The 17,276-nt window shown below is 55.2% G+C and overlaps 1 protein-coding gene across 1 annotated transcript in view; it reads left to right on the top strand.

The window, feature by feature from the left end:
• Positions 1-17,276, top strand: part of MEGF11 (multiple EGF like domains 11) — an 88,188-nt gene that overhangs the window by 51,728 nt on the left and 19,184 nt on the right. The window contains exons 8-12 of the mRNA XM_045285656.1: positions 3,120-3,240; positions 3,656-3,819; positions 4,764-4,866; positions 12,812-12,958; positions 13,249-13,383. Coding sequence (XP_045141591.1) covers positions 3,120-3,240; positions 3,656-3,819; positions 4,764-4,866; positions 12,812-12,958; positions 13,249-13,383 — 670 coding nt within the window. The remainder of the gene's footprint in view (positions 1-3,119; positions 3,241-3,655; positions 3,820-4,763; positions 4,867-12,811; positions 12,959-13,248; positions 13,384-17,276) is intronic.

The following is a 17,276-nucleotide window of genomic DNA, read 5'->3' as shown; positions in this document are numbered from 1 at the left end:
TGCTGGCATGTTGCATTCACATCTTGGAGCACCTGGTTGAAGTCCGGTCCCTCTTTCCCTGTGAAGATATAAACAGTACCCTCCCCTTGGGTGGGTTAGGAGGCAGCTGGTCTTTATCAGAAAAGAAGACTCAGCAGGCCAATAGGTGGGAGTCCTAGGTACTCTTGGGGAGCACTTTCAGTGAGAGGGCCAGCCCAGGGAGGTGGGTGGTGGGGGTGGAGTGCCAGGCAATGGAAAGCCCTGGGATGTTGGGTGCAAACTCTCAGATTTGCCTCTGGCAAAATCTGGGCTCAAAACCCTGGACGCTCAGCCTGTCCTTCTCCCCAGGGCCTGAGAGGGTGAGTGAGCCCCACTTCTGAGTAGCCGGCCTTGGACAAGGGAGCTGGAGCTCGTAGGACACATCCTGCAGCCCCTCTGAGCAGGAGCTCTGCCCCAGCCCTCAGTCTGCCTTTCTGGCTCCTCGCTGTCCTCCTGAAGGCAGTGGATTTGTTCATCTCTAGGATCTTGTCTCCCGGCGGGTGCACTAGAGGCCAACATGGTGACTTCCAGCCAGGCCTGATGGGGGAAGCCGAGGATGCTACAGGCACAATAGACCAGGGGCTGGCCTTTCCCTTTCCCACAAGAGCCTCTGTTGAAACTGCATTCAGGAAGCAGGGGACCCCTCCACCAACTGGACTCTATTCTGCTTCCTGGGTGAGGTAGGAGCCACAGAACCCCCATCCACCGATACTTACAGAGTACCTGTCCTCTCTGCTGGAGTCCTGGTCTAGCACCCAGAGTTGACACACATGGCTGCTATCCAGAAGTTCAAACTTACCAGCCTCCCCAAAGGAGAAAGCTGAGACTATCTGTTCCTATAAAGATTTACAGTTTCCCAAACTGCAGAACTTAGAACTCCCTGCCGTCAAGTTGATCATTCCATTCGGACTCGTGGCAGCCCTATAGGACAAAGCACAATTGCCCCTAGTGACGGAAATCCTACTGGGGTTTTGAAACTCATAGGATTTCTGAGTCTGAATAGTTTGCTGGGGTCCGTGGGTGGCACAGTGAACAAACATGACTGCTTCTGGGCGGTTTGCATCTACCCAGAAGGGCCTTGGAAGAAAGACCTACCACTCACATCCCAAAATAAGCCGCCACTGAAAATTGTACGGCGCCCAGTCTGTCTGGCACGTGAGGGGCCGCTGTGCGTAGTCATTGATTCAATGGCAACAGGTAGCAGATTATACTCTGTGCCAGGCATTGTGCTAGAAACAGGACCACCCAGATCGAAAGGTCCTTGTTCTTGAGAAGCTTCTAGTCTAACTTAGGGCCGGGGGATGTGAGAGGGACAGGTAATCAGAAGTAGACATGTAGTTGCAGGTGTGATGGAGCTGTGTGCGGCCTTCCTAGCCACCGGCTAGGACTGCTCATGGACAGAGCGGGTGCCAGGCTTCTCTGCACCCCTGCAGCCAACCCAGGGCTGGCTCAGCACTGGCATGTGTTGAATTGCCTGGCATGAGCAGTCAAGCATGTGGGGGGACTGCCTAGCCGCAGTAAGACCCCAGGAGCTGCTGGGGACCCTGCAGACCGGATGGTAGGAATTCACAGCCAGCGACTATGCACCCGAGCAGAAAGCCCCACACAGGCTCCTGAGTGGGGAAGGCATGTCCTCAGGGGCTCAGGGAAGAATACCCGAGCTCCCCTTTAAATAGCTTCTTCAGCCTGCCCTACACAAATTCCTCCCTCCAGCACCCCTAGAACATTCCCACTTCCCCTCGCCTTCGTCCATACCACTCTTGCCACCCTTTACCCATCCCTGCCTTCCCTAATTAACTGAACGCTCCCACCCCCCAAGACTTCTGAAATCCCCATCCCAGGCCCTCCTAAGGACCTCCTTGAAGTCCTCCTGGAGCCAGTAGCCACAGCCAGCGTGGCCTGGTGTAGTAGTCAGTGTGCTGGGCCACCCAGGACCGAGTCTCCATGGCTCCAGTGGCTCCTGCCTGAGAGCCTCTTCAGAAAGGCCCCGTCTCAGAGTCGCGGCACTTTGGCCACACGGGATTGGCGGGGCGTCTGAAAGCCACTCCTGCCTTCCTGCCTTCGCTCCAAGTGGACTGCTCTAAGGGCCAGTCCAGCTCCAAGGGCTCCTGGTACTTCTGCAGAGGACTGGTGACAACCGTACCTCAGTTCTGCACCTACCCCTGTCCTGCCCTGCTTCCCCCCTTCCCAGGGATTCTCCCCCACCTCGCTAATCAGCCAACACTGTGCAGGAGAGCAGGTTTATGGCGCCTGGTGACATAATGACTCAGTAGCCAGCCTGGGTCCAGGTAGCGAGGAATCATTTTCGGCTCTGTGACCTTGGGTGGGTCACCTAACTTCCCCATGCATCCATTTTTCTCACCTGGCGAGGGCCACTGTGTTAGTCATTTGGCTTAACAAATGCCCACGAATGTGGTGGCTTAAAGCAACCGAAATCGATGATGGTGCAGTTCTGTGCGTAAGAAGTGTGACCGGGCTCTCGGCAGGCTGCACTTCGGATGTCTGTCTAAGGGCGTCGGTGGTGCCGGGGCTGCATGTGGAGCTGCGAGCCAGAAGGCCGGTCATCCCTCAGGAGACCAAGGAGGCTTTCTGCTCCCATAAGCACTGACCACAGGGGCCGTCCGACCCTGGCCTACAGAGTCGCTGTGAGTGGGACATGGGCTAGACCGCAGGGAGCTTTTGTCACCGTGGTCTTAATCTGGCGAGTTCGGGGCAGGGCGGGTCTTTTCCTGGCACATTTGGGTTGAGGCAGAATCCAGTTCCTGTGGTTGTGAGACTGAGGTCCTGTTTTCGGGCGGTTGGGCGAGTGTCTAGAAGCTAGCACGTTTCATGGCCGGTGGCCCTTCCTCAGTGTCAGCGCAGTATGGGGAGTCGGCAGTGCAGCTGTCTGGCCTGCCTCCTGCGTCACGTGTGTAGTAAGACTTGGTCTACCTGGAAAGGCCAAGAGCGTCTCCTGTCCCAGAGGCCTCAGTCACATCCCCAAGGCCCTTTGCCACATAAGGCAACGGAGGCTCCAGAGGGCATCTTTGGGGGAGCATGATTCCACTCATGAGACAAATGGGACAAACTCTGACTCAGTGCGCACCCCACCCCCTTTCCAGGGAGAGGTCTGCGAGGTGTCCTGTGCGGCAGGGACCTACGGCCCCAACTGCTCCTCCGTCTGCAGCTGCAGCAACGGTGGCACCTGCTCCCCCGTGGATGGCTCCTGCACCTGCAAGGAAGGTAACCAGCCCTCTTCCCCCTCCCTGTGCTCCACAGGTGTGCCCGCTGCCCTGGGGGCTTCCCACCCAGAGAGCGTCTGGGCTGTATTCATCAGGACCCAACCAAAGACAGAGCCCAGGCGGGGGCCCCATTCCAGCAGCCAGCCCGGAATGAGGAGGGTTGGGTACAGTGGTGTCAAGAGATGAGGGAGCTCATAGGAAGATGAGCTCACAGATTGGAGATGCCGCGGCCACTCCTAGGGAAGGAGGGCGAAGGGGAGAGAGAGCTCCCGGGGCCTGGGGTCCGAGCTATCCAGGGAGGGAGACTGCCTGCCCGTGGCTGTGCTGGAGTCCACATCCACGAGGCGCTAGGGGGGTGGACAGAAAGCTGCCCTGCTTGGAGACGGCGAGCTGACGATGCCCTTCCTGCTCCCCAGGGTGGCAGGGCCTGGACTGCGCCCTGCCGTGTCCCAGTGGGACATGGGGTCTGAACTGCAACGAGAGCTGCACCTGTGCCAACGGCGCATCCTGCAGCCCCGCGGACGGCTCCTGCTCCTGCACCCCCGGCTGGCTGGGGGGCACCTGTGAGCTGTCCTGCCCGGTGAGTGCCTGGGCGAACAGGCAGTGGGCACTGGCAGAGTGGGAGGCACAGGGTGGGTCTGGCACCTCCTTGCCTGTCCTGAACTGTGGTGATTTTGTCCCTGGCGGTGGGCAGAGAGGCTACCTGGTAGGATTCAGGCCGCAGCAGCAGCTCTGACCGCTCGGAGGGGCACCTTCCGAATTTGGGCCTCCGCCTCCTCCTTTCTAAGACCCTTGGAGGGGTAGTATGGCCCCCTCACTGCTGTGGTGAGCATGACTCATTGGACCTGGCACAGTGCACAGGCAGGGCAGCCTGTCCCAGCCATTCTTCCACAAACAATGTCTACACCTCCTACGGCTTCCCACAGTGGGGCTTCCGGGAAACTAAACCCTGATCTGGCAGTGACCACCCCGACTTCATAGACAGAGCAGCTGACAGTCTTTGAACAGTCTGGGCGTTGGAGTCCCACAGTCCTGAGTTCAAATCCAGTCTTTGCTACAGCCCAACCGTGGTGCCTTGGGCATGGAACTTCACCTCTCTCCACTATGTTCTCACCAGTCATGTCAGAACAGCATGTGGCTGTGTGGTGAGGCTCAAGAGAAACAAGGCCACACGATGGCTCTTGATACTTAGTGGACACCACGTCCTCCTCCCCAGCAAACAGAAAAAACATAGTCATTCTTCGCATATAAATGACATGTGACAATTTGCCAAGTTTCTCATTTGCAATTTTAGCTGAGAGTCACTGCAGCCCTCCGATCTTGACCGCCCAGAAGTAAAGCAAAACCGTCACCTCCTTCCTTTGAGGTTCATACTCCTGGTGATGCAACCAAAGGATTCACAACAGTGTTGATCCCCTCTCCGCCCTGGTCCTGGCCTCCGCCGGTGCCACGGGACTGGGGGGCTCAGTGTGGGCATCTCGGGCGTCCAGGTCTGATGGGTCCTCTTGCCCCTCTTCTCCACAGGATGGCACCTTTGGGCTGAACTGCAGGGAGCGCTGTGACTGCAGCCACGCTGATGGCTGTGATCCCATCACTGGCCACTGCTGCTGCCTGGCCGGATGGACAGGTACCAACCCCCTCAGCTCTCCTTCCCTCCCTCCCTCCCTCCCTCCACCCAGGCTGCTGTGAAACTGGGTGTCTGGTGGGTCTCCTCTCTCTCAACTGCTCTTTCTCCTCCTCCCCCTCCGGCTTTTCTCCATGAACCTTTCCCTTGATGCTGCTGAGCTTGGTTTCTTCACTCCGTTCAGCCAGGTCAACCTCAGTCCTCAGTGCCGCGGCTCAGAAGCACCGCCAGTGGAAACAGAACAAAATAGGCTCACTGCCAGCGGTCAGCCTGACCGCTCAACTCCTCCTCCTCACCTAGAACCCCTCCCTGCTGCTCCCTACATCTCGGCCAATCCTTCTGGGACTGACCACCTTCCAGCCTTTGCGTGCACCATCCCTCTGCCTGGGACACTGGGACCTTTTGTCACCTGGTCTCTCCTTCCCAGCCAGCAGCTCTCAGCTTGACTGGGGCATCCTTTGGGACTGGCTCTTCTCCCTTCCACTGCCCCTCCTTCCACCCTCCACCAGGCCACCAGTGAGAGCCAGCCCCTTTGATGGAGTCCCCAGACACCCTGCGCTCCTCCTGTTGTAGCCCTTACCACAACTGTCATTGAACTCTGACTTCCAACTTCACCATCTGCTCCCTGCAGGCAGGAGGCTCATCTGCGGAGTTCACTGCCCAGGTGTGATGGGGATAGCACAGTGGTTAGGAGGCCAGGAACGGAGCCAGGTTGTCTAGGCTTATGGCTTTGGGAAAACCCCTTACCTTCTCAGGGCTCAGTGCCCCATCTGTCAAACTCGGAGAATTAAAAGCCTCACAGCTACAGGGCCATTTAAAGTTTAAATGAGTTCATGCCTCTGACAGACTAGCAGTGCCTGGCGCAAGGCACCAGACACCCCACCAAGTCAGGTGCCTCTAGTCGATTCCAATGCATAGTGGCCCCACATAGGGTGGCAGAGACTATAAATCTATTTATTTATTTTAATCATTTTATTGGGAGCTCATACAACTCTTATGATAATCCATCCATCCATCCATCCATCCATCCATCCATTGTGTCAAGCACATTTGTACATTTGTTGCCATCATCGTTCTCAAAACATTTTTTATCAGCTCCTCATTTTCCCCCCTCCCTCCGTCCCCTACCTTCCCTCCCTCACAAACCCTTGATAATTTATAAATTAGTATTATTTTTTCATGTCTTACACTGTCGGATGTCGCCCTTCACCTACTTTTCTGTCGTCCGTCCCCCAGGGAGGATCTATGTGTAGATCCTTGTGATCAGTTTCCCCTTTCTCCTCCACCTTCCCCTCCCCCTCCTGGTATCACTACTTTCATTATTGGTCCTGAGGGGGTTATCTGTACTGGATTCCCTGTGTTACCAGCTCTGATCTGTACCAGTGTACATGCTCTTGTCTAGCCAGATTTGTAAGTTAGAATTGGGATCATGATAGTGGGGTGGGGGAGCATGAGTAGGAGGAAGCATTAAAGAGCTAGGGGAAGGTTGTATGTTTCATCGGTGCCACACTGCACCCTGCCTGGCTCGTCTCCTCCCCGTGACCCTTCTGTAAGGGGATGTCCAGTAGCCTACAGATGGGCTTTGGGTCTCCATTACATATTCCCCCTCATTCACAATGATAGGATTTTTTGTTCTTTGATGTCTGATACCTGATCCCTTCGACACCTCGTGATCACACAGGCTGGTATGCTTCTTCCATGTGGGCTTTGTTGCTTCTCAGCTAGATGGCCACTTATTTACCTTCAATCCTTTAAGATCCCAGATGATATATGTTTTGATAGTTGGGCACCATCAGCTTTCTTCACCATATTTGCTTATGCACCCACTTTGTCTTCAGCGATTATGTCAGGAAGGTGAGCATCATGGAATGCCAGTTTGACCGAACAGTGTTCTTGCATTGAGGGAGTACTTGAGTAGAGGCCCAATATCCATCTGCGACTTAATACTAAACCTATAATTATATGCACATAGATCTATTTCCCCATCATCATATGTATATTTACATATGTACATACCTGTATTTAGACCTCTATAAATGCCCTTTGCCTCCTAGTTCCTTCCTCTATTTCCTTTTACTTTCCTCTTGTCCCACTATCCTGCTCAGCCTTCATTTGGGTTTTAGTAATTCCTCTAGGTTACACTGCCCTTGATCAAGCCCTACCAGGCCTCTTACACCCTCCTCACTATCGATTTTGGATCACTTGATGTTCCCTTGTCTCTTGTCCACTTCCTTTCCCCCGCCTCCCCCTCTCCCGTGTCCCCTCAGAACCATTGGTCCCGTGTTTTCTCCTCCAGATTGTTTATCCCACCTATCTCACCTAGATAGACCTGCAAAGATAATAATGTGCACACAAAAACAAGACAACAACAAAGATCTTTACAGGAGCAGGAAGCCGGGTCTTTCTCCCAGAGCAGCTGGTGGGTTTGAAGTGCCGATCTTGAGGTTCACAGCCTAATCGTTATCCCCCAGTGCCACCAGAGCTCTTTTGGCACAGGGGAAGCACTCGTTAAGGAGCCCTGGGGCACAGTGGGTTACTGACCGCAAGGTCAGCAGTTTGAACCCAGTTGCTTCTCCCAAAGAACCAGGTGGCGGCTTGCTGCTCCTGTAGAGGTTTCCAGCATTGGAAACCCTCCATGGCTCTGCTGTGGGTCCTGATCAGCTCGATGGCAGAGGAAGCACTCACGAAAGTAAGCCCCAACCAAATGTATTGCTGCCGAGTTGACTCTGACCCCTAACGACCCTCTAGGGCAGAGGAGAAATGCCCCTGCCAAATTGCCAAGGCAGCTGGTGGGTTTGAACCACTGACCTTTCAGTTAGCTACCGAACGCTTAACCCATGTACTACCAGGACTCCTTCCTATGAAGTCAGCATGTGCTGAATAATTACATGTGTGAGCGAGCCTACTGGCCAGCCACAGGCGGGAGACAACCAGGAGAAGGGCGTACCGCCATTTCTGCAGCACAGGTTCTAGGATAAATAACTCACACCAGGCTGCTATCCAGCCTCTGTTCTCCACAAGCAGGATGTTTTTTAGTGGCTGAGCCAGAGGCGCAGATTCCCTGCAGCATCTTTGACCCATTTCCCCTGCCCTCTTTGTTCTGACCTTTGGCTCTGCCCTGGTCACCTGTCCCCTGGAGTCCCAGCTGGAGCCCATGTGGAAATCCCCTTTAATTTTTCATTGCCTTGATTTTGAGCAAACCGGTAAGATTTTAATGACATCCTGGTGCTTAACAATTCTGTCTTTGATGGACAACCTTTCAGCCAGGCCTCTGCTGTTCTAAAGCTAATTTCCCCAAACGTGGGTCTGAAGTCATTTCCAAGAAGTGATTGATGCCTGACATTTGTCCTACAGAAGGGGACCAAGGAGGGCGAGGAAGAGACCGGGTACAGGACTGAGGCCTGCGTTGAGGTTTCCCCACAGGCCCGATTCCCTGGTCACTGATGAATTGCTCAGACCTGGCTTCATCACGGGGTTTGCGCTGCCCTAAACTGTGGGCTTGTCTTATCACCCCTTGTCCAGACCACAGCTCATAGCTCACTCATCTTGCCCTGCGCATAGTCGGTGCTCACTAAATGCTTATTCAAATCAATCGAAGATGGCCTATGCCTACATATGATTTCTCCCCTTGAAGTGGAAGAGCCATTTAGTTTTATCTACTCTAAATCCTTCATGCTTCAAAGGGAAACTAGTGGCGTGAGGCGCAGACTTCTAGTGTCAATATGATAGAAGAGGCAGGAGTGTGTTTTAAGGGGGTGACATATATACACCTAACTAGTCTGTTAACCACAAGGTCAGCAGTTCGAAACCACAAGCTGCTCCAAGGGAGAAAGACAAGGCTTTCTACTCCCATGAGGAGTTACAGTCTGGGAAACCCACAGGGGCAGTTCTGCCCTGTCCTATGAGGTCGCCATGAGTCGGCACTGACGCGGTGACAGTGAGTCTTGAGTCTGAGGACTATTAACTCAAGCAATCACCAGATCTTTATTTGGAAGCTACTGAGCTTGGGTGCCAAGCCAAGGAGCTTGGGTGCCACAGTGGTTAAGTGCTGAGCAGCTAACCTTAAAGGTCAGCGATTCAAACCTCCAACCTGCACAGGGGATGACAAGGCCGCCTGCTTCCATAAGATTTGTATCCTGGGAAACCCTACAGGGCAGTCTCTAGGAGTAAGAATCGGCTAGACAGCCAGGGGTGTACTAGGCCCAGCAGTGAATGGCAAAACCCAACAAGAGTCACCACTTCTGAGGTGTGCCAAGCACCCTGCTGGGTCCTGGAGATGCACAGGTGATCAAGAGAGCACCCCTGTCCTAAGGAGCACCTGGGAAAGCAAGTGTCCAAGAGGCATGGTCCTTATGTTCAAACCATTGCAGAGCTGAGAGGACTTTTCTGCAAGAGACTGGTGGGGGCAAGGCCGTATGCCACTGTCTGTCAGTTAGATGTGTGAATCCCTGGGCAGACACCCAGGAAGGCTTCCTGTAGGAGGAGGGTCCCAAAAGGCCTGGAAGCTGTGCTGAGATCCTGCTGCCCCCTTGTCCAGCAGGAGCACCGAAGCCAGGACTTGGGGATGTGGTTCAGCTGCGTGGAGGGGAAGCTTGGGGCAGGGGGCAGGTCCTGCTGGGCTGAGTGCCAAGGCTGGGGGCTGATGTGGGAGGCTCCTTGCTCTGGCTCATGCAAACAGTTAAGCTCTCAGCTTTGGACCGAAAGGTTGGTGGTTTGAGCCCACCCAGAGGCTCCGCAGAAGAAAGACCTGGCTCCCGGGCCCTGGGAGCTCACAGTCCTAAGGAGCCCGTAGAGCTCGGTTCTGTTCTGCACTGACAGGGCCCAAGTTGGGATCTATTTGCACTCCACCACCTCCTCCTTCCAGACCTCCAGCCGAGGCCCAGGCAAGGCTGTCCCTGTCTTTTCTCCAAACAGGCCTCCCTCCAGTGCAGTCCCTCCCCCATCGTGATCAAGGGATGGGTCCTGGGGCAGGCTTCCAGCACATCCTGACTCTGTCCGGACCCAGTTTCCCACAGCTTCATTCGTTCAAAGCTCAGGACCTAACAGCATCAGGCAAGATGCAGTCAGGATCAAACAGGTCTGAGTACGAGAAAATCATGGTGTCTAACTTTAAAGCGAGCTTTCCTGTAGCCTTGCATCTACCCCCATTCCTGTTGAGTTCCCCCTTCTGCCTCTCCTTGTCATCTTTTCCTCCTTTCTCCCTTCAGGCCTTCCTTCGTTCCTGCCCCACTCCCACCTCCAGCTGGATCAGGTCTTGCAGAAAGGTGTGAACTTGGTCACATTATATGGACTCCTAGACTGCCTGTCTGCCAGGAGAGTGTGGGGGAGGAGGGCGGCCCTGAAAATAAAGCAGAGGGACCTTTTGCCCCCATTGACGAAGGGGGAAACGGGGGCCCAGAAAAGGCACCTGATGGAACTGTGCTGCTTCTTGAAGAGCCTCTTCCCAGGACCAGGTGGGCCCCTCTGGTCACCCTCGAAAACGGAGACCCTCCAGCCCAGCACAAGCTCCGTCCCTTCTCCTCACAGTCTGAGTGTCCTTCCGGGGAGCTCTGAGGGCATGGCAGAACCCCAGACGTAAGCCTCCTCCTGCAGATAATTGCCCAGCAGCCACTGCGCTCTGGGCCTCACTCCGAGGTTCTCACGCTCCGTTGACAGCATCCCATTCATGGCCGGAACTGTACTTAGGGACTCAGACATAAGACAACCTGGATCAGAGGGAGCCCCCACCCATTTTGGCCAGTGATGCCAGGACCCCTGGGGAACATGAGCCACTGGTGGCCAAGAGGCTGCGTCCGCCAACAAGAGGGAGGTCTGGGGCTGGCTAAACTAGCTCCCGGCCGCTGCAACACACGGCCATGAACACGCACACGCTTCCCCATGCATCGAGGCAGCCCTGGTGGTGTAGGGGGTTACAGGTTGGGCTGCTAACCACAAGGTTAGTACTTTGAAGCTACTAGCCCCTCCGCTGGAGAAAGATGAGGGTTTCTACTCCCATAAAGAGTTCCAGTCTCAGACACCCACAGGGACAGTTCCACCCTGTCCTCTAGGGCCCCTACGAGCCAGAGTCCACTTGACGGCAGGGCGTTTCCCTGCCCGTAAGGAGCCCCGCTGGTACAGGGGGCTGAGTGCTGAGCTGCTAAAAGGGCATCGGTTCAAACCCAGCAGTCACGCCACTGGAGAAACATGAGGCTCTGGTAAAGACACGCAGTTCTAGAGACCCCAGGGCGCAGTCCTACTCGGGCTGGTGTTTCTGGTATTTCATTGAGCACTAGTAGAAAAGAGCAGTGTGTTGGGTGACGTGGGACATGGGGCGTTTGGAGGCCCCCTCACACAGTGGAGCTCTGCCTCAGTTGTAACGCCCAAGGGGCTGCAGCCTGAGGTCCTCAACAACCACGGGCAAAAGAACCACCCAGCAGTTGCCAGACTGAGAATTGTTACATGGCCTGCCTGTCCTCTGGGACCACGTCCAGGCTGCTGGTCCAAGGCCAGAAATCCTCTGGGAGAGCTCTCTGTCCGGGGGTAAAATGTGGCTGCCGGTTTCTCATGGGGAAGGATCCCACGTGCTTGGGAACCCCCACCCCTTTCCACACCGAGAATAGGTTTCCCAGAGAGCAGCATCGAAGCCCCCACCCTGTTGCACATTTGAGATGCCCCCTGGGGTGGGGGGGGAGAGAACCTGCCTCCAAGGCAGCGCTGGCAGGACTGGGGATGGTAAGCCTGTTGCCCCCTCGCTCTCTCTGCTTCCTTCCAGCTGCTGCACCCTCCCTCTCCCTCTCCATGGCCCAGGTGGGCTTGTAAGATTCTAGCCTGCTTCTAAATTGGTCCCACTGCACCCCTTCTGCTGGTGGGGCTGGTTCTTGTCCATGGCTCCGAGGGTCTTCCCTCCCCTGTCTTTCCTTAGAACAAGGCCTGCACAAGTCCTAAATGATGGCAGCTCCTCTCTGAGCCTGCAAAGCTGAGCTGGTCTCCTGGGCTCACTGGGCCCATTCACCAAGTGCAGATCAGACCAGAAGCCTTCCTGCCGGGGAGCAAGCCCAACCCCAGAGCTGTGCCTCCAGCCTCAGCCTCTTTAAACTCCCGCTTAGCCTTTGAGCTGTCATCCTCCCAACGATAATTCCTCTACACAGCTCAAAGAGACAAGATTTCACTCATTTCCCCCAAAGGCCTCTTGGTCAGACTGAGGGTCATGAAATCAATTTGTTGGGTTACAGCCAGCATTTTTTAAAAAACACCAAGACACTATCGGTCCACGGGAAATGTCTGGGTACCTCACACACACGCATGTCAAAGGTCATTTTGCAACGTGCTGGCTCCTGTCACACCATGTGTGCACATGGGACATGAGGCATGTATTGCGGCGAAGACAGGCATCCAGACCACCTGCAATGCACTGGGGTAGGAGTCTCACCCATCCTTCTGTGCCCTTAATGTGCCCCTCCCCGTCCTGCTCTGGTTGGCTGGGACCCAGCAGAGACCTGTGGCTCCTTGGCTATCAAGGGTGGGCAGAGGTCACCCCCAGCTTGCATAGCCCCTCCATGAAGGCACCGAGGTGCCCTGTAGTTAGGGACGCTCAGCTATGATGTCGCAGGCGAAGGAAGGCCTTCCTGATGTGATCCCGTCTTAGCCCCACAGGCTCACCTCGCTCCAGCCCTTACTCTGTACTTCATGGTTCAACCACTCAGAACTCACAAAGCCCTCTTTCAAGGCATGGTCGCTCTCCTGCCTCCTGCTCTTTGCCTGGTCAGACCCTCATTGTCCCTCGGGCACCATGTTTTTTGTTCTTTGGACAGCACCGCTTCCTGGAAGCCTCCCGGAGCTGCCAGGCCGTGAAAGGTTTCTCTCTGCTCTGTGCTGCCTCCGCCTCATCACCCCTCATGGTGACCCCTTCCCATCCGCCTTCCCCCACCCTCACCTCTCAGCCCACTGACTGGACTGTCTCTGGCCCCAGGCGTCCGCTGTGACAGCACCTGTCCACCTGGCCACTGGGGCCCCAACTGCTCCATCTCCTGCAGCTGTGAGAACGGCGGCTCCTGCGCCCCGGAGGACGGGAGCTGCGAGTGCGCCCCTGGCTTCCGGGGACCCCTCTGCCAGAGAAGTAAGGCTGCGGCCCCCGCCCTACCGACCCCATCCCACCGCTCTTCTTTGGAATTAGCCCTGAGGGCCCCCAAGAGAGGCTCCCCGTCAGCCCCAGTCCCTCCCAGTCTTCAGTGCCCTCCCTGGTGTCCTGTCTTCAAAGGCAGGGCCCAGGTCAGCGCCCAGCACCAAGACACCCAGACCACAGCTCTGCTCTGGAGAAAGGGCCAAATGTCTCCCCCCGGAAGCAGAGGGGTGGCCAGCTTGGTGGGAGCCCTGAGGTCACTGACCACATCTTCCCTTCCCCCCCAGTCTGCCCCCCTGGGTCCTATGGCCAGGGCTGTGCCCAGCCATGCCCCCTCTGCGTGCACAGCAGCGGGTCCTGCCACCATGTCAGCGGCGTCTGTGAGTGCCTCCCTGGATTCTTCGGAGCCCTCTGCAACCAGGGTAAGGTGTGAGGGGGAAGTGCCAGGTCTCGTGGGAGGGAAGGCTCAGGGCTGCCAGCCCGCTGTTTGTGAAGGAGCTCCTCTCCTCTGCTTTTCTGGAAGATGGGCACCCTGTGGAGTGAGGCAAAGCCACTGTGGAGCTGAAACACCAGCTCAGAGAAGCTAAATGGCTTGTCCATGGTCTCACCGCTAAGCCAGTGCAGAGCTGGGAAACATCTTCTGGCCCCAAAGTCTTTGCCAAGTGGCCGGAACATGAGACACACAGAGAAGAGACCTGTGTAAGGGACGGCCACAAAGTGGTTTGTGCCGAGTGCCGGGTGGTGCAGACAAAAAACACCGTGTGAGTTGAGAAGAGAGTCTTCTGGTTGGGGCTGGAAGTGGCAACTTCCTTCTGCCCTGGAGTTCAGGCCAACCTCACTGAGCCCGCCCCTCCAGCCCCCTTGCCACTCTCAGCCTCAGAACCCTTCTCAAAGCCAGCTCCAGGCGCTGCTGCTGCTCAGCGGGAGTGGAAAAGAGACATCAAATGCCTTCCGTCTTTGCTGTGTGCCTGAACCGGCCGACTGGTGGCGTTTGCAGATTCCTGGGCATAAAAATCACCAGCCTGGCCGACCTCAACTTACCAGTGGTTTAACCCTGGGCCAAATTCCAGACAAGTCAACCATCAGTGACTCATAGTGACCGGTGGGAGCTGGCTCGGGCATGCCACTGGCCACTTTGCCGTCCTCGATTTCTTAAGCCAAGACAACGTGGAGTGAGGCAGAGGCTCAGGTCTTGCACAGGTTTGCAAGGTCCCCAGCTGGGCCTTCTTCCGAGAGGAGGAGGAGGAGGAGCCAGGCACTGGGATGGGGAGCAGAGTCCAGGAGATGGGGATGTTGAAGGAGCGGGGCAGCTGGGTATGGCAAAGAGCCTCCAACGGTGCTCCAGAGCCTTCAGAACAAGGTGGCCACGGTGCCCTCAACCCTATAAGGAGCAAACGCTATAGGATCTCAGAAGAGAAGGGTCCTAGTGGTGCCATGGGTTAAGCCTTGGGCTGCGAAGGGTGGGGCGAGGTGGCAGCTGTGACCCACGGCCACTCCACAGGACAAAGATGCAGCTGTCCGCTCCCAGAAGGATCGACAGTCTTGGAAACCCACAGGAGCAGTTCTACTCTGTCCCATAGAGGAACTCGGGGTCAGATGGCAGGGGGTGGGGCTGGAGCCAAAAGCAGAGCCCCAAGGTGGTGCCGGTGGTTAGAGCGCTAGGCTAATCCCAAGGGTGGCTGGCAGTTTGAGTGGAGTCAGAGGGACCTGGGGAGAAAAAGCCTGGAAATTTGTTTCTAAATAATCAGCCATTGAAACCCTACGGAGCACAGTGCCACCCAGACTCTAAGGCAGCGGTTCTCACCCTGTGGGTCACGACCCCTTTGGGGGTCGAATGACCCTTTCACAGGGGTCGCCTGATTCATAACAGTAGCAACATGACAGTGATGAAGTAGCAACGGAAATAATGTTATGGTTGGGGTCAGCACCACATGAGGAGCTGTCTGAAAGGGCGGCGGCGTGAGGCAGGTGAAGAACCCCTGCGCTAAGGCCCCGTATCTGTAGAGACACAGGTCATCTACACCAGAACTGACCCGGCCTCTGCTTAAATACTTTCGTTGACGGAGAGCTCCCTCCCTCGCTGGGGACCCCATCCTGTTCATGAATAATCACCCCTGAGCCAGGCCCTTTGCCCCACATGTGGTCTGTTAATAGGAATGAGTGGAAAGTCTCCTTCTGCGATGCTCTGAGGTCACGAGGAGAAGTCTGGGCCCCAGGGAAGCGTGTGACAGTTTCGTTTGCTGGCAGCCTCCTAGGACAGTTTAATCATAGCCTGACTCGCCGAGGTTTACTTATTAAACATCGGAGACCAGCCCTCAGCACAGATAGGCCAGGCCGAAATTAGGACCTCCGCAGCCAGGGGGGCCTCTCTGAGTCTGTGATGTTGGATTTATCGCCTGCTGGCCTAATGAGTATTTTCCACAGATAGATCGAATAGAGTTTGCTATTAATGGCAACTGCCCTGGTTAAGTCTCAAACCTTGTAAAAAATTAAACTGACACTTTCTAACGACCAGTTTTCCAGCAAGTTACAAATTACAGGCACTGCTTATGCAGAATCATTAAACATAGATGAAATATAGCCACATGTTTTCTTTTCACCACTCCCCACCCACTCCCCCACCCGCCTCCTGCTCCACCACCCCTTTGCCACAAGCTAGATTCAGCCTGGAAGTCAATCAAGGGATGTGTGAGGCTGATCGTATCAGAGCGCTCTGTAGGTGCATCTGTTGACCTTGGCTCCTGTGTGACAGGCTTTAAAGGCAAGACGGGTAGAGCAAGGCAGGGTTGGCTTTAGGGCTGTGGGTAAGTGGAGCAGACCAGCTTCCCACAGAGGGCCAGCAATGAGTCCCCAAACCTAGCTCCCCACCTGGCCCACCTGCTAACACCCAGGCTGCAAGCAGGTGAGACCTGTGTGGTCCTCCTGACGGCGACCTGGGAAGGAGCTAAAGTTCTGTCCAGCTTCTCATCAGCCTGCGGGCAGGAGCCAGAGGGGGAGGCGATCACTCTCTAAGTGGAAGCAGGAGAGCCGGAACCCCGTGGGGGGTGTTGGCTCAAAGGAACTTGGCTGGGAAGTGGCAGACTCTCCAAGCTCTGTGGCTTTGGGCAAATGACTGCATCTCTCAGAGCCTCAGTTTCTCACCTCTAGCGCTAATAACAGGGAATAATAATGTGGAGCTATATATAGATGGTTAAGAACTAATACTTGTGAAACATCTTGAGCAGTGCTTGGTACACATAAGTGCTATGTAAGTTATGGAACACATACAACGAAGACCTAAACTGAAGGCTTTGGACTGCAGGGCCGGTCTTTCTTATTTGCCCCAACCCCTAATCATGGGCAGAGTCTAAGAGTGCCCATACTCTGGGTAGAGATATGATATGGCAGTGTGCCATAAAGGACAGGGTGCCACCCCAAGACGTGAGAGACCTGGGCAATTCGATTCTTTTTAAGAATTAACACCTCCCTGTGATCTTTCAAGGGCTTCCACCAAGTGAGGGCCTCAGAGACCCCAGGGGTTCTCCCCCGTAGCAGGGCTGCAGGAAGGCCTTTCCTGGGCTGGCTAGAACCGGGATGTCTTTGAGGGAAGTATGTCGTACTAGGACCATCACTTTGGAAGGTCACAGCTCCTAGGACCTATTTTGGGCTCTTTGGGACAATTCCTGAGTGTGTACAGAACGTCAGGCACTGCGTTGGGCTCTGAGACACATGGCTTTGACCTCTGATGAATGATGGCCATTTGAGCTCTGGCCGCCTTACCCACCTCTCAGCTAGCAAGGAGAAAGGAGCAAATGTGTTTTTACTTACCGTGGGTCAGAGGTGAGCCAGGACCAGCTGACCTATAGATATAACAGGGTAGAACTGCCCCCAGTGAGTTTCTGAGATTGTAACTCTTTATGGGAGTCGAAGGCCCTTTCTCCCACAGAGTGGTGGGTGGTTTCAAACTGCTGACCTTGTAGTTAGCAGCCAGTGTGTAACCACTCTGCCCCCAGGGACCCTAAAAAGAGAGACTGTTAAAGGAAGAAGAGACTTGGTATTAACCAACAATTCTGAGTCTTCTACAGAAGGCTTGCAGGGGAGGCAGCTTTTTTTTAAAAAATATTTTATTAGGGGCTCATACAACTCACCACAATCTGTACATACGTCATCTGTGTCTAGCACTTTAGTATATATGTTGACTTCATCATTCTTACGACACCCACTTTCCACTTGAGCCCCTGGTGTCAGCTCATTTTTCCCCCTCCCTCCCCGCTCCCCCCTCCTCCCGACAATTTATAATTTATTATTATTTTATCATATCTTACCCCATCCCACG

Source organism: Echinops telfairi, unplaced genomic scaffold, assembly GCF_000313985.2.
Source record: "Echinops telfairi isolate 266 unplaced genomic scaffold, ASM31398v2 ScPeMD7_7475;HRSCAF=8513, whole genome shotgun sequence".
Classification (NCBI taxonomy): Eukaryota; Metazoa; Chordata; class Mammalia; order Afrosoricida; family Tenrecidae; genus Echinops; species Echinops telfairi.
The sequence above is the reverse complement of the archived record's forward strand: the minus strand, read 5'-3'. Positions and strand labels throughout refer to the sequence as shown.